Here is a 15995-nt window from a genome sequence, read left to right as displayed (position 1 = left end):
CCGCCAGGTTGCCCGGACCACAGGCCTACCCCTGTGCCGGAGACACAGAGGCCAAGCAACCCCAAGCCCCCCTCGGGGACAGGCTCCAGCCCTGCATCAGATGCCCAGGGCCCAGGCCCGGCTCCCTACCTTCTCTGGGCAGAGCCCCATGGGGCCAACCAGAGATGGGCAGCAGGCTCCCCACCCCGCCAGGCAGGGGCCCTCAGAGGACGCAGGACCCCGGGGGGGTCCTCAAGGTGGAAGGGGCTGGAAGGAGGCGGAACGGACCTTGACCTTCTTCCTGCGCAGGCGGTGAATGCGGGCAGCCAGCTGCACGGTGCTGAGCGTTTCGGCATGGCGTGCTGGCGCGTCCGAGACGTGGGCGATCATGGTGGCTCGGCAGCTGGGGGCGGCCAGGGACTCACGCAGCAGCATGGTGAGCCTGTGCTCCCTGGGGGCGAGGGTTGCTCAGAGGCTGAGGGCCTGGGGAGGGGACGTCAGGGTGGGAGGCTGGGCGTGCGGGGTGCTACGGGGCGGGGGGCGGGGGAGGGCAGGACACAGGCCCCTCGCCGGGACGGGGCCGTGCCTGGAGCCCAGGCTCTGGTCGGGCAGCCACCCCGTGGGCCCCCGCCCCCCCCCCCCCGACGGCAAGGTCCGGCAGACGGGGACGAACAGAGGACCAAAAGAGCTCAGGGGTCCAGACGTACTGGGCAGGCCCGCCTTGCCCTCGGCTGGTTCCCGGGGGCCACCCCAGGGCCGGCGCCCGCCCACCGAGGAACCCGCCGTTCACCTGTAGGGCACGTGCTTGGCTCCGCTGACCAGGGCCAAGATGACGCTGCCCAGAGCCGACAGAGACAGGCACGGGGGGCCCCCGGAGGCCTCGCCGCCCCTGCCGGGCGCCCCCTCACAGCTGCCCAGGTCGATGAGATGCAGGCGGCTGCGGCCTCCAGACACTGAAACCACAGGGCAGGAGGGTGACGGCAGGGCCCCAGGGCACCCAGACCCCCCCCCCCACCCGCCCGGGCACGGCCCTGCGGACGGGAGCCACGCCGGGCGGACACCTACTTCCGCCGCGGCCGCACTTCTCCATGCGGTACTGGTAAACGTGCAGCGTGAAGAGCGTGTGTGAGCCACACCGGGCGCCCTCGCTGCAGCCGGGCCGGCCGGTGCTGCGGGCCGCCAGCGCGGCGTCCAGGTAGAAGGCTGCCTTCTCGGCCGTGGGCGCCCGGAGCTCGCTCTGGTTCTGGAGCTGGGGACAGGCGGAGGGGACAGCGCCCCACAAGTTGCGGCCCGCGCCTACCTCCCCACGGCCCCCTCACAGCCCCCCGAGACCGCACGCGGGGCCGCGGCGTACCTGCGCCCCACACCCCGGGTCCTCGCGCAGGTACACGCCCGGGGACTGGGCGTCCTGGAGGCTGCCGGAGGCCACCTCGGCCAGCAGGTCCCGCAGGCTCTCGTCGGGGCCGCACACCTCCGCGGCCGACACGCGGACGGAGAAGCGGGTGCCCGTCCTCTCCTTGCGCTCGTCGATGAGCCTGAAGAGCCAGGAAATGGCGCAGGGCACGACACCCAGGCTCTGAGGCGAGCTGTCCTTCCCGATCATCGTGTAGGACTTGCCTGGGGGCCACGTGGGCGTGTCAGGGCCCCCCCACTCAGCCCGACATGCCCTGGGAGCCCAGCCACACCCGGCCTCCTCCCTGGACCTGCCCGGCGCCCTCGGGGCCGACTGGGGGCCACTGAGACCTAGGGGGCCTCCTCCAGTCCAAGGCCTCCTGCCCTCCAGGACGACAGGGTTTGGGCTTCCCCCCCCCCCCCGTGCAGCCCCCTCCCCACCGGGAAATGAGGCCCAGAGACTGCAGAGAGGGGATGAGGGGGGATGCTTACCAAGGCTCATGTGGCCAAAGGAGAAAATGCAGCCATCAGCCCCCCGACCACCGCCTGGAGCACGTCAGCCACTGTCCCGGAACAGACCTCAGCCTGGGAGGGGGGGCCCCGGGTGTCAGGCAGGCGCCAGAATCGAGGGGGTCGACACCCAGCCTCCCACCACACCTGTCTGTCCCCAGCTCACAAGGTGGCCAGGCCGGCACGCACAGGACCGAGGACACAGACCTCCACGTGCACGCGGGACACACACACACGGACAGGATACAGACACACAGCACACAGGGCGTGAGCCTCCAGGCACACAACTCACACCACCGTCGTGGAGACCACACCACACCCCAGGCGCTCACGCACACCCAGCACGCAAGGCTTCCATAGAGCCCGCCAAAAATCGTGCACTTCCCCAGGCCAGCAGCAGAGTCGGAGACCCCCTGGGCCGGGGCCAAGGAGGAAGGGAAAGCAGAAGGGGCCGGGCCTGGGCCACTGGCCTCGCTCTTGCCGCCCTCCTCCTTCCTCTCTGGGCACCAGGAACAAGCACAGGCCCGGCCCCGGCCCCAGCCCCGGGGGTGCCCGCCGCCCTCACCTGCTCCGAGTCCTGGGGGAAGACCGCATCGAAGGCAAACATCTTAGGAGCCACGGCGGCGGCTCGTCGGGGGCCCGAGCCTCCTGGGGGCCCGGCGGCCGGGTCGTACAGGGTCACCTGCTTCTTACGCGGGTCCACCTTCAGGAAGGACGTGGGCTCGGCCGAGTGCTGCGCCCCCTGTGCCGGCCAGATTCGCAACATGACCTTCACCTGGCAGGGGAGGCGGGAACGGGCATCTGAGCAGCCGCCCGCCCAGCGGCCGCTAATTACAAGGCAGGAGGAACTCGCGCGAGTTGAGACAGCGGGCCAGGCCCCGGCACGGGGATCCCCACCGCAGGAATGTGGATGCCTGCACCCCAGCTCCAGCCAGAGCAGATCCCGCAAGAGATCAGCCAGGCAGGCAGAACGCGAGGCCCAGCGACAGGACAGGAGCCTGGTGTGGGGGCAGTCAGCACAGGAGGAGGAGCCGGGGCCAGGACAGGGGAGCACGGAGTCAGGGAGCACGGGGTGGAGGAGCACAGGAGGAGCATGGGGTCGGGGAGGACAGGGCGGGGGAGGGGGTTGGGTGGTGGAGGACAGCAGGGGGGAAAGTCAGGAGTGGGGGAACAGGCTTTGGATGCCCCCGTGAGCACAGGGATGGAAGTGTGGCACCACAAGTGCACCCGCCTACCCTCGACGTGGGGTCTCTGGGCCGCTCACTGACTCAGATGCAGAGCCGGAAGCTGAGCGAGTTCAACCCGAAGGCACAGAGCCCCTGGGACCAGAAGGAGCCCCTGGCACACACACAGCGCGGCGCACGGCTCTCGGCCCAGCGACCCCCTCCCAGGCCCACCTCCATCCCAGGAGGGAGGAAACACTGACAGGTCGCACAGCCTGAGACCCAATCCCAAACCGAGGGCAGAGGGAGAAGGAGGGAGGGAGGGGCAACCAGAACAGGCCGCAGACACAGCCACCCCCCCCCCCGCCCCCGCCGAAGGAAGATGCACAGGCCACACTCCTGCCCACGGAGCCCCGCCCCGGGGTGCTGCCCCGCACCCCCACCTCAGCGGCCCCAGGTCAGCAGGCCGTCAAGTGCCGCTCCCAGGAAAGCAGGCGCAGGATGGGGACTGGGGCAGCCCCCCAGCGAGGATTCCCTCCCCACGGCCAGAGCAGCGCGGCCCCAGCCCCCATGTCGGTCCAGCCTCTGCCTCCTCCAGGGAGCCCCTCCCTGCCTCTAGCTCCTCAGCCAGGGTCCGGCACAGGGAGAGGAAGAACAAAGGCACAAAAGGGGGCTGGCTGGAGAGCCATGATGCCCTGGGAGGGGAAGCTGGGGGAGCCGGCCGGGGACCCAACCCAAAACCCCACACACTGGCAGGGTCCCGGCCAGCAGGAGGACACGGTGATCGTCCCCAAGAAAAGGCTCAATTCTGCCAGGAGGTGTTGGCGACACTGAGGCCTGGCCAGGGGGGGCACAGGTGGGGGAGTCGAGGAGAAAGAACAGGGCAGGATGGGGGAGGGTGTTCGCCTGGGGGCTCTGGCAGGTGACCACGCAGCCTCAGCTCCCGCGCGACCCTAAAACCAAAAATAGACACAACGGTGTGCCCCCCACCCCTGTGCCGGGCTCCGCGGAAGACTGGCATCCACACAGCTGGACCACCAGCCCCGTCGGCCCCAAGGGAACAGAGGCTCAGCGGGGAGGGGGGCCGGGACCTGGCCCCAAGAGCCCAAAACCTGCGTGGAGAACAAACACCCCAAACTACATCTCGTGCTGGGCCGTGACCACGATGCGCCCCCCGTGAACTGGGGCGCCTCCTGGGAGGGGCGCCAGCCCCCACTTTCTGCTGAAGGACACCACCTTCCACTCCCCAATGAAGTCTTCGATTTCTCCGCCACAGCGTAAATCAAATTACCAGACTCATTTCAGAGCCAATATTTTTCACGGATTTAATTGTAAGTGACAGATACATACGCGGGCAAGATTGGTTTACTGTGGGTAGTTCCGCGCGAGGCCCGTCTTCTCCCCTTCAGCACGTGGCAAATTGACATGCAAAATCGCTCCAGGAAGGGGGGGTACGTTCTCAGGGGAGAAGCGGAAAGAAAACACTTTTCTGCTGCACTCCCCGAACCTGGGCTCCGTCGGGCGAGAATCGATTCCTTTATTCCCCGACGACACGAACAAAACTATTTCATTTCCAAATGCTGCTGCCAAGCAGACGACAACGTGCACTTCGCGGTAATTTCTGGCAATTTTTTTTTCAGCATGAACTCCTGGCCACTTCAGGAGCCAAATGGGCTGTGCAGATTGGAGGGGGTTCCTAGGGGGTGAGGCCCTCCGCCTGGGCTCCTGCAGGGCAGGAAATGCACCCGGTGCTGCCTTCTGGAGCCAGCGACATTCATCCCCACTCAGGGACCCACGGCCTGGCCTGCGGGGAGGGCGCAGAGCGGCCGCCCGGGGCCGTCGCCCTGTCCTAGCCGAACGCACAGGCCATTGTCTGCAAGGATCCTGTCATCACAGCCAGGAAACGACAGGGTCTTTGCACCAGACAAGGGCATGGAGTCTCTTCCCCAAATGTTCAGATATTACAAAGAGCCGCGGAATGCTGCCAGGTAGGGAAAAAACACGTTTTGCATAAAAAAGGGCTTCCACTCCTAAGAGGTGGCCCAGGCGGGCGAGGGGGGAGGGGCGCCGCTCAGCACCCACAGAAGCGATGTCTTTTTTAATACTGCAAGATGATGAATTACCTTAAGTAGCACATTAATGTCAGGAATTGAGTGTAATCTAACTTCTTTTCTGTGACAATATTAAACGCCTTTCAAGAGGCATTTCTGACTATGCGACATTCGTGCAAATAACAGCCCGGGAGCCAGGGAGGGGGCACTGGGTGGGCAGTGAGTGGACTGGGGGACAAGGGCTCCATGTGGAGGGACGGGGGCAGGGGGTGGGGAGGGAGCTGGTGTACCACGGAGGAGACCCTGCCCCAGAATACTTGGGTGGGGACCCCAGAAGGAGGTGGCAGAGGCTTGCTACCCCCCATAACACGCCTGAGACACGAGGCCTGCCTGCCCACCCCCCCCCCCCACTTTCAGAGAGAGCTGGCCGAGGGAGCCAGCGACAAGGGAGGAGGCCAAGGTCAGAGCTGTTAGAGCCCCGTCCCGCAGCCACTCTGCCCAGTCGGGGTTCGTGTCCCCGACACATACACCTGCACGTGGGCGGCGCTGAGGTTCCCAGGACCACCTACGCGGAGAGGCTTGTCGGGGTGACAGGCGTGAGAGAAGGCTTCCAGCAAGAGCTGGCTGGCAGTCCCTTGAGGAGGAGGGGTGCAGCGGGAGGGCCAGGGGGCAGGGAGCGTCAGGGGAGTGGTCCGGGGAGTGGCTCAGGCCCCGGGGCAGGGGACCCTCTGTGAACACATCAGACCCCTCTGCAGCCCAGGCGGGTGGGGCAGACCGAGCTCAGGGGAGCATGGACCCAGCCAACCAGCCTCTGCAGGGTGAGCCTCTGGGCGCCGGAGAGGCTGCGCCCAGTGCCCGGGCGGGTGGCCGGCCGGCCGGGGGCAGGGGTGTGCGGCAAGGGGGCCACCCCAGTCCCAACCACCCTCAGGGAGGCACCTGGGAGTGGCCAGCACGCAGAGTGTGGGCAGGAAGTCAGGGGAAAATGTCAGGGTACACACTCAGGGTCAGGTCCAATGCTCACCCCCACGGCTGTGTGACTGTGCCTCAGTCTCCCCACCCTCCATGGGCACAAAGAGCCCACCTCACAAAGAGCCCAGCTAACGTGCTCACGCAGACCCCACACATGCAGGGCCCCGATCCGGGCCAGGGTGTAGTTCCCAGCAAACCACGTGGGGCCAGGACGGAAACCCAGTCTGGGCAAAAGGCCACGGAAGCCAGGGGTCAGAGCCAGGGGCCAGATGGCCTGTTCCAAGACCAGGCAGCTGGGCCCCTTCCCCCCTCTGGGCCTCAGTTTCCCCACCTGAACCAGCTGATCATACGTTCCCCTTTCCAGGGGTGGTGGCAGCTGGGATCTGCCCGGACTCTGAACAGCGGAGGGAAGCGTCCCAACTGACACACGGTAGGGGGGCTCCTGGGGGCCAGACCCCAACCCCTAGCCCCAGGAAGCCCTGGCTGTCCCACCCCACTCTGAGGCCACAACATGCCCCTGGGACCCCCACCGCAGTCTCCTAGGCTCTTGTTGCCACCCAGAGCAGCCAACGTGGGCCTGGGCCTCAGTCTCCCCGTCCGTACCCCACCTCATCCAAGCTGGGAGAAGGAAGCAGGATCCTTCCGCCTCCTGCGCCCCCTCCCAGCACCTACTCAGACACCCCTGGCTTCGTCCCAGCCCCCAGCCCCCGGGGTCACCTCCAATCAGGAGCAGGCCTACCTTTCCGACACCGCCGAGGTTGTCCTTCACCTTGGAGGCGGCCCTGAGCAGGCAGGGGGGCGTGGGGGGCGGCCACAGCTGCAGGACCCCGCTGAAGTCCGTGGGGTAGGGGGAGGCGCCGCGGGCAGCAGGGGCTGGTGGCGGGTGAGGTTTCTTGCGCTTGGAGGCCAGGCTGAGCTTCTGGGCAGCCCTGGGGAGGGGAGGACGGGGGCCGGTGGGGGCACTCAGTGCTGTCCTTCTCACCTGCCCCACCCCGGGTGCGACCCACAGCCCGTACGGGCCCCCGGGCTGGGGTTGCTGTGTCCTATCCCTGGCGGCTGGCTCAGTGCAGGCCGGGTCTCCTCCAGCTGCCCTGGGTCCCCTGCCCAGCAGCTGCTGGGGGGATGGGGAGGGCGGTGGCTGGAGCGGGCTGGGGTCAGCCACTCCTAGGCCGGGGCACCCAGGCGTGTCGACTTAGTCTCTGTGCCTCGGTCTCCCCATCTCTAACATGGGTTGCCATGACCAGCACAGGCTCTCGTGTGCAACCCTGATGAGCCGAAGGGTTCGAAGCACCCTGCAAACCGGAGGAGCTCAACAAAACCTGGTGTTCCCATGGTTACCGTGGCCCCCGGCCCCCTCCCCACCATACCGGCATCCTCAGCCGGGCACTCGAGCCCACAGCACCCCCACAGCACCCCCGGGGAATGTGCAGACCCCCTGAGTTTTAACCCACCCCGACATCTGGTGCACGTTTGAGAAGCACTGTTGTGAACCCCCAGGGGACCGTCACAGGCACACGTGCCCCACGGGCCCACCACGCTCCCACAGGGGCTCCCACACATCCTCCCCCGGCACCGCGTTAGAGTTGGCTCACGTCAGCCCCCGGAGCCCGCACCCTCCACTGCAGGCCACCAGGCTGCCCGGCACCCACCCCAGGCTCCCAGCACGGTGACACCAGGTGACACAGATACGAAAGAACACACCGTGGGCCCCGGAGCGCGTTCAGGCTCCGTGCCCGGCGCGCAGATGGCCTGGCCTCATCACCTCTCCACGCGGGTGGGGCCCCCGTGAAAGGGGGGCAGCCGGGACGTGATCCGAGCTCGGGGCTGAAGCACCTGTGACACCCGCGGCTCCTCCCCTCTTCTGCACCCCGCGGTGCCCGTCCAGCCCTCAGCCAGCCTCCCGCTCAGCCATCTACTGCCAGCGTTTTGCTTAACCCCACTCATCTTTAATAGGAGTTGTCTTTTAAGAGACCCCAGGGACGGCTTTCCTCCTAGTGAGGTGTCATGGCGGGAAATAAAAGTAATCTACGATGCGTGGCGGGTCCTTAATAGAGCGGTGGCCGGTGGTGCCGATGCGTGCCCGGGCCGGGTGGGGCGGGGGTGTGGAGAGTGGAGCCCACAAGCTGTCCAGGAGGAGCCCAAGCATCTGGGGGCGCAGGGAGCCCCGAGTCGGACCACCGGGCTTCTCTGGCCACAGACCAACAATAACCCGATTCCCGACTGAGCCCACGTACTTGTAAACCTCAGAACTCCCTGCAAGGAGAAGACCTTCGTCCCACCCCCCACTGCCTGAGAGTCACAGCAAGTCAGGGGCAGAAGGGGCCTGGCAGCATCGCCTGAGGGCAGGGGACAAGAGCCACTCTGAGAAGGCAAGGCTTCGGCCACAGCCCAAACTTGAGTGTGACCTGTCCCCGGGGGTCAGTCAGGGCCGGCAGGGCGAGGACCAGGGAGACCTGGGCAGGGGCTGTGGGAGGAAATGAGGCCATTTCATCAGAGCCTCGGCTCCTGGGGCTCCTCCGCCCGGCCCGCTGCCCAGCCTTGGACTCCTGTCCTGGACCCCAGCCACCCCGGGTTCCACAGAGGCTTCCTGCCAAGCACTCGGGGGCAGGGGGGGGGGGGGGGCGGGTGCTGTAGCAGGACTTGGAGAACATTAGCGCCCAGCAGGCAGCCCGGCCCCACCTGCCCCACACTGCCCCCAGGGGCTGAGGTGGCCAGGGAGAGTGGGACTCCGAAGGACTACGAGGCCCCAGGATTCATTTCCTCCTCTGTAAATAGGTACAGTGGTGCTCCTTCCCAGGATTTCAGGAAAGCCCAGCACGGACGGGCCGCCCAGCATGAGCGTGTGGAGGGTGTCCACCAGGCCCTCAGGCCGATGGAACAGGTCAGCAGACAGCCCTGGCCAAGGCAGGCCTCCCCCACGCCAACAGCCAGTTCCCTGCTCCTCCCTAGGTCGGGCAAGGTCGGCCTGGGACCCTGGCACTGTGGGGGGCGGGGCATCCTGAACCCACACTCCTAAATCTCCGGGGTACGTAGGGGCTGAGAAGGACCCAGGGTTGATGGGTAAGGTAGTGGAGGAGGGCGGAGCAACCCCGGGTCACAACCTCCAATCTGCACGACCAGAGGGCAGTGCTTCCTTTGCCTGGTGGGTCACACACGAGGCCAGATGGCTCCTGTTCCCTCCATGATCCTCTCAAGAGCCAGGGGTTTGCGGCACAGACCTCAGCACAGCTGGTCACCCTCAGGGCCCTGGCAGCAAAGCACGGCGAGGTGTCCTTCCCCCAGACACGTTCCGGTCACGCCTGGACAGGGGCTGGGCCTGGCACTCTCTGAGGTCCCGCCAGCCCTGGGAGTCAGGAACGCTGTTGGCCAGGGCTCCACCCTACAGTCTGACCTAACTCAGGGCACCCTCTCCTCCCTCCTCAGCCCTGCGGTCGGCCCCCAAGGGGCTGGGAGCTGAGGAGCTGGGCCCTGGCCCGCCTGGCCCTCCAGGTCCTGCCCTTACAGGCTCACCCCACCAGGCATGACTCAAAGACATGTCACTGCCTTAACAAGGGCCCAGGATGGGCACTCTCTCTTTTGATGAAATCCAGGCCCCTGTTGACAGGGACAAACCCAGCAGCCACACCTCGGTTTCTATGGCCTGGGGGAGGGGGCCCCTGGGGGCCGGGCTTGCCATTAAGGGCTGCAGATTTCTGGAGGCCCAGGCCTGGTTTCTGACCAGGGCAGGTGGAGAGAGCAGTGGGAAGGTGCCCCCAGGCCTCACAGAGGCTAAGAGAATACACAAGCACCACACCCAGGACCATGAATGCCCACTGCATTGTTGGAGGTGGGGGCCCAGGGTGGGACCTGCAGGGGTGAGGAGTACTGGAAGGCGAGACATGCTGGAAAGTGTAGGCAAGTCTGAGTGGTCTGGCTCTGAAGAGAAGGCTTGGAAAAGCAGGAACTTCACCTGCGCGTCTAGCTCTCCGCATCCTCAGAAGCTACTCTTCCAGGAAGCCTGCCCTGATGCCCCCAAGCTGGGCTTCCCAAGTCTCTGCCTCCTGCTACTACAGGAACCAGTCCCTGTCCTGAGAAACAAGTTTATAAGGCCGTGTCCATCCACCAGGCGGAGTCTCAGAAGGGAAGGTGTTTGCCAAGCCCAGGCCAAACACCGGGGAAGCTCGGGACGCAATGACATGGCTAAGAGTGAGTGAGTGAATAGATGGGTCAGTGGGCGATGAGCGCATGGGTGCAGAGGTGACTGGGTGAGTGTGTAGATGAGTGGGTGAGTGTGTGGCTGTGTGGGTGAGTGGGTGTGTGGGTGAGTGGGTACAGGGGTGAGTGGGTACGTGGGTGAGCGCATGGGTGCATGGGTGAGTGGGTGCAGGGGTGAGTGTGCGTGGGTGAGTGGGTGCAGGGGTGAGTGTGTGGGTGGGTGGGTGCATGGGTGCATGGGTGAGTGAGTGCATGGGTGAGTGGGTGAGTGGGTGCGTGGGTGAGTGGGTGCAGGGGTGAGTGGGTGAGTGGGTGCAGGGGTGAGTGGGTGTGTGAGTGCATGGGTGTGTGGGTGAGTGGGTGCAGGGGTGGGTAGGTGAGTGGGTGCATGGGTGAGTGTGTGGGTGCGTGGGTGCAGGGGTGAGTAGGTGAGTGGGTACATGGGTGCAGGGGTGCATGGGTGAGTGGGTACAGGGGTGAGTGGGTACATGGGTGCAGGGGTGAGTGGGTGCGTGGGTGCAGGGGGTGAGTGGGTGAGAGGGCGCAGGAGTGAGTGGGTGGGTGGCTGGGGGATAGACCCCTCCAACATCCCTCGGGGAATATTTTGCCTTTTTACTAAGAACAATTGCCTCTCACAAACGAGGTGACTGCACAAGCAGGTGGCCTTGATGGTGAGGCCCTTCCCTATTCGAGGAGGCAGCCAGGGCTTTTTGGACACGTGTGTGGCCCCCACTCCCCCAGCCGCATCGTGTCACCTGGGAACTTCACCTCGCAGTGGAGACACTCTCGGCAGAGCCATCTTGCTCGGGGTACCTGGCTTATGCTGACCGCGTGCCCCTGGGCGGTGCCCCCTCTGGCTGAGGACCTCTGCCCGGCACCAGGCCGGACAGTCCTCGGGTTGGGCACCCGGGCAGACACCCAGGAGGGGCTCCACCGAGGTGGCAATGCGGGGGCATCTATGAGTGCGGGCGGGGGTCCTGGTACCTGAAGGAAACCTCACCCTGCCACCTCCCCAGCCCCTGCCCGGGAGACCCCAACGGCTCTTCCAAAGCACGTACATTCAGCAATTTGGGAGCTGACCCCCAGAAAGACCCAGAAGGGTGGGCGAGAGACCACTAGGGGAGACATCTTGGGAGGAGGGGAGACGGCAGAGGTGAAGGGCAAGGGCACCCCACGGTAGGAGCAGGAAAGCTGGGGAAGGGGGTCAAGGCCTCCAGAGAGAATGTAATTATGCCCTCCCCACGGAGCCCGGCCTTGTCGCAGCTCTGGTCGGTTGGCACTCTGAGCTCTCGGCCACAGCTGTGGCTGCCATGTGTGAACGGCCCATCCAGGCCCAGCTGCGGGGAGCAGGGCGCCAGGCCTCAGCCCTGAGCCGTACAGCACAGCAACATTAATGAGGTCCTGGGCACCCGGCGCCCACGCCAACCACTCTCTGCCTTGGTTCCCCAAATCGGGGTGAGGGGCTCAGAAGTCCTGGGAAGGCCCAGGGCGAGGCTGGCCCCCAGTGAGTGCTCCAGGACCAAAGGAGATCCCAAACTGCCAACGGCTACCCCACTCCGCCTCCCCCGGCCAATGCCAGGCTCCTACTCACCCCTCAAAGTCCACCTCCGTGGCACTCAGCACCACGGACAGCACTCTGCCCTGTCCCTTCACAGATGCCACACGGCCATCACAGGCTGTCCGCACAGATACCCACCCCCGCTGGCCAGGGGGCAGGGCGTGGGCTGGGCTCAGCTCTGCCCCTGTAGGAGCCCGGCGAGGGGCAGAGGTGGGAGCACAGAATGTACACTCAGCACACGCCTGAAGCCCCCCAGGCCAGGATCCGGCAGCTCCACGGCCCCCCAACACACACACTAAACAAGAGAGCGGACGTATGGTGCGCAGCACTCCCATCCCACCCAGGGGGCTGTGGCCCAAGTCAAGCACAAGGTCCGATGGCCCTCCTGGCCAGACACCCACGCCCCAACTTGGCCCGTGCCTCTGCGAGACGCTGCTACGATTCAGGGCTGGTTCAACAGGCTGGAAGTAATGGCAGCGGGCAGTGCACTCCCCCCCCCCCCATCAGAAAACTTGCCTCCCGCTGTCCCCACACTTGTTTCTATGGTAACTTCCCAAGGTCAGCAGCAGCCTTGCTCCGATGGAGACAAAAGGCAGCCGGCACCTGCTTAGCCGGCCACAAGGTTACTAATGAGCCAGCGTGGCCCCCAGAACCTGGGACCACTGGAGGGCTCCTTCCTTTTCAGAAGGCTTGAAATCCCCCTGCAGGCACGGCCCAATGCAGCAAGCCACTACAGAAAGCCCTAGACACGGAGGCTAACCAGGTGGGGACGTGTCCAGCTTGGCCCTCTCGTCCCCTACACGGGGACTCCCCCGCCGGCCCCACAGCCAGTGTTCGCCAGCCCATCAGCACCCCCCTCCCCGCCCCCCGTCGGGCCTCACAGCCCCACAGCCCGTGCTGATAAGGCACCTTGCCCCTCCACCCGCACGTGATTCATGGACAAGCTTATCAGTGCCCGCCAGGGCTGCTAATGGGACAGTGACCCGCATCTGGGCCTGCCATTACCACTCATTACCACCATTACATCCTGTAATCCACAGTCCTCCGCTGTGTCTGTCCTATCTGCTGAATCCCAGGGCCCTGGCGGGAGGGGCAGGGGCAGGGGAAGAGAGCCCCTCACCACCACGCACCACTTCCCACCTCCAAACCTGCCGGGCCTGGGCTACACCGGCCCCCGTCCCCAGCACCTGGGGCCTGCAGGGCCGCAGCTAAGCATCTGGAGGACCAGAGCTCAGGCCGGGACTGGACCACCCAGCTCCTGGCCGATGGGGGAGCTGGATCTAACAGGGACAGATGTGCCGGCAGCCCCCCGGGGACGGGAGGGCAAAGCGTGGGGTCTGGGTGCAGCCTGCCCTCCAGGACGCCCTCCTTCAAGCCCCGTTCCACTCCCCCGCCCCCGGCTCCCCGACTGGGATCAGCCTCTATCTGAGGCCCCAGCCCACACCGGCCCAGGGCAGGTCCCAGGGCACCCGTGGCTGCAGCCCACCCCTGGTGCCAGAGGCCTCCACCGCCGTAGACACGGTGCCCGTCCACCGTGGCCCTGCCGCTCCCCTGCCGCCCTACCAGGGCAGATCGGCCACAGCTCTCCCAGGGAAGGCCCGCAGGCCACGGGGGCCAGCGGCCCAGGTCCCCACCTGCTGTGTGTGTCCCAGCACCCCCGGGGGGACGTACCTAATGAAGAAGGAGGCTGCCGCCGACGGGCCTGTGGAGCCCCCAGCCGGGGCGCCCGGGGCCGGGGTGACCAGTGCCGTCGTGCGGGCCCCACCGCGGCCCCACGTCTTCGACGCGCCATCAGAGCTCAAGGTGGGGGAGCCGTCCCGGACCGTGTCTGCCACTGCCACCGCAGCCACCGCCGCCTCAGCCTAGGGGGAAGGGGGAGCCTGCATGAGGAACACACACCTGCTGGGGAAGCGGACCGCACACCCCAGGGCCCCCACATGCTCCCCGGGCCTCCCCCCCCAACAGGACCCCGGCTGGTGGCCAGCCTCACAGGGCCCACGGAAGACAGGTGGACACAGATGCCCACCCAGTGACCCCCACACCCCTCACCCCCGGGTCACCCACCTGGGAGCACGCAGGGGCACGATCAGAGGAGAAACCACAATAAATATTTGTCAGCAGCACTAATTGCCCCGTGTATGATAATGTATGACGCTCCCATCATCTGAAATACTACTCTGGCATTTCCAGCTAATTAGCTAAAATAAATTCTAGAAAGAGAGACAGCCTCGTAATGAAGCACAAATGTAATTAAATGCTCCCTAGGACGGCACCAGAAAACCTGAGATCCGTCCACCATATATTATGTTTATGTGCCCACGTCGGGCCCTGGACCCCCAGGCCAGACCTGGCCCCGGAGGGGGTGGCTGTGGCTCCTGGCAGGAGTGGGGGGTGGGGGGGAGCAGCCTGCCTCAGCCTGGCCACTCCCAAACCCATTCCCCTAGGAACCCCTGTCCCCAGGGTTTCAAGCCTCCCCAGGTACCACACTGGTCCCTGGGCCCCCCTGCTCCACTCGGCCCCAAGGGCTGTGGACAAGCACTGCCTGGGCCACCTTCTACGCCAGGCCTGGGAGGACCAGGGTCCTCATGCTGATGGGACATGGGCCTCCCTGGTGACCCTGAGGGTGAAGAGCCACATTCTGGAGGGCCCAACGTCCTCGGGGTCTCCTAAGGGACGCAGCCAGAGGCCACGGTGCCACCACACGCCTTGGGAGGAACGTTCTGAAGAAGGTCCTGCCACCTCACCACGGCGGAAGGTCCCGCCCTGCCCAGCCCACGGTCAGCACCAGCTTCCAAACCCCTCTTGGGACACAGTAAAACCATGTCTGCAAAGGAAGTTCACAGAGAACCCCAAACTTCAAGCTACATAGAAGCCATGCACTCCCCCCGGGGGCCCCTGGTGCACCGGCCGCTCCCCCAGGAGATGGGAGGACAGGTCAGTAGCAGAGAAGGGTACACCTGAAACAGCCCAGGCCCTCACCCTCCGCGCCCTGCCACCTGCCTCGCCTCTGCCTAGTGGCTAGGAACTCCTATGCATCCCTCAGAACCCAGCCCAGCCAGCCCTCTCCTTCTCCAAGGCACTCCCTGCACCTGCCCCCGGTGCCCTGTCCCGGCCTCCCCCAGTCCTCTGACCTCAGCTTCCCTCGGGCTGTCTAGTGCTTCTGCACCCCGCCTACGGGGCCATGCCCAGCACCATACTTTTTCAGTCCTCCGGCTTCCGTGATCACCTAGAACATGTCAGGAATCAGGAAGACCCTGGGGGGTCCTCCCGCACAGACCTGGTCCCCTCCACGTCCTTGTGCCAACACCTTGCCTGGGGCACGGTAGGTGCTCAGTAAATCTGTCTTCCAGGAGCCTGGCACAGCCTGGCAGGGACGCATCTTCTCCCACGGCTGGGAGGCCCCCTGTCCCTGAGGGAATGGGGCTGTTGGAGTGGAGGGGGCACCGGCTCCCGGAGAACATTCCAGGAGGGCCAGCCAGGCCTCGGCCTGGACGATAAGAACGAGAAGCCGCTTCTCCAGGAGGCTGTGGAGACCCAAGGCAAATGTGCGGGTAACGCAGGGCAGCCCGGCCGGAGGACTCCCACACATGCTCACACCTGCCCTCAAACGTGAAGACCTTTCTCACCACTAGACGCAAGTGCTCCCCACGAAAGACCCGGCGCTGTGGAGCAGAGCGGGTGGGAAAGACTTGCCACCTTCCGTCCCGTGGACGCTGACCACCGGGGCCCCGCAGAGCAGAGCAGGGTTGAGCACCCACCGTGCGCCCCAGGTCCGGGGAGGGGACCACCACCCGCAGCACCCCCGTACCCACCCCTGTGGGCATCCTGGCTCCCGCCAGCCCCCCGGGACGGCTCTGCCGCGGGGCCCACGCCCAGCAGCACGGGCCGGGCCGTCACTCCACTCAGTGAGGCCTCCCGGCCGGCGGGGGACCCAGGCATGGGGTCACAGAGGGGGCCCTCCACGGCCCCTCCGTCCACTCCCACAGGGCCCGGGCCAGCCCACCGTCGCATGCAGCCTCTCCGCCTCCAGCCAGAAGGTTCTGGCACCACCTGGCGATGGCGCGGGTCGCCCACACTGACCTGTCTCCGGAGTCCCGCACATGCCTCGGCTCCGCCGTCCCACGAGCTGCCGAGACACGGCCCCGGCCATCGGGACGGCCGCTGCCGATTCCTGCCAGG

The 15995-nt window shown here is 66.0% G+C and overlaps 1 protein-coding gene across 1 annotated transcript in view; it reads right to left on the bottom strand.

Moving 5' to 3' along the window:
* Positions 1 to 15995, bottom strand: part of KIF26A (kinesin family member 26A) — a 42090-nt gene that overhangs the window by 6598 nt on the left and 19497 nt on the right. The window contains 9 exon segments of the mRNA XM_045448419.1: positions 268 to 430; positions 770 to 932; positions 1045 to 1228; positions 1334 to 1596; positions 1864 to 1908; positions 1911 to 1956; positions 2447 to 2656; positions 6804 to 6993; positions 13488 to 13678. Coding sequence (XP_045304375.1) covers positions 268 to 430; positions 770 to 932; positions 1045 to 1228; positions 1334 to 1596; positions 1864 to 1908; positions 1911 to 1956; positions 2447 to 2656; positions 6804 to 6993; positions 13488 to 13678 — 1455 coding nt within the window.

Source organism: Leopardus geoffroyi, chromosome B3 (genome assembly GCF_018350155.1).
Source record: "Leopardus geoffroyi isolate Oge1 chromosome B3, O.geoffroyi_Oge1_pat1.0, whole genome shotgun sequence".
Lineage (NCBI taxonomy): Eukaryota > Metazoa > Chordata > Mammalia > Carnivora > Felidae > Leopardus > Leopardus geoffroyi.
The sequence above is the reverse complement of the archived record's forward strand: the minus strand, read 5'-3'. Positions and strand labels throughout refer to the sequence as shown.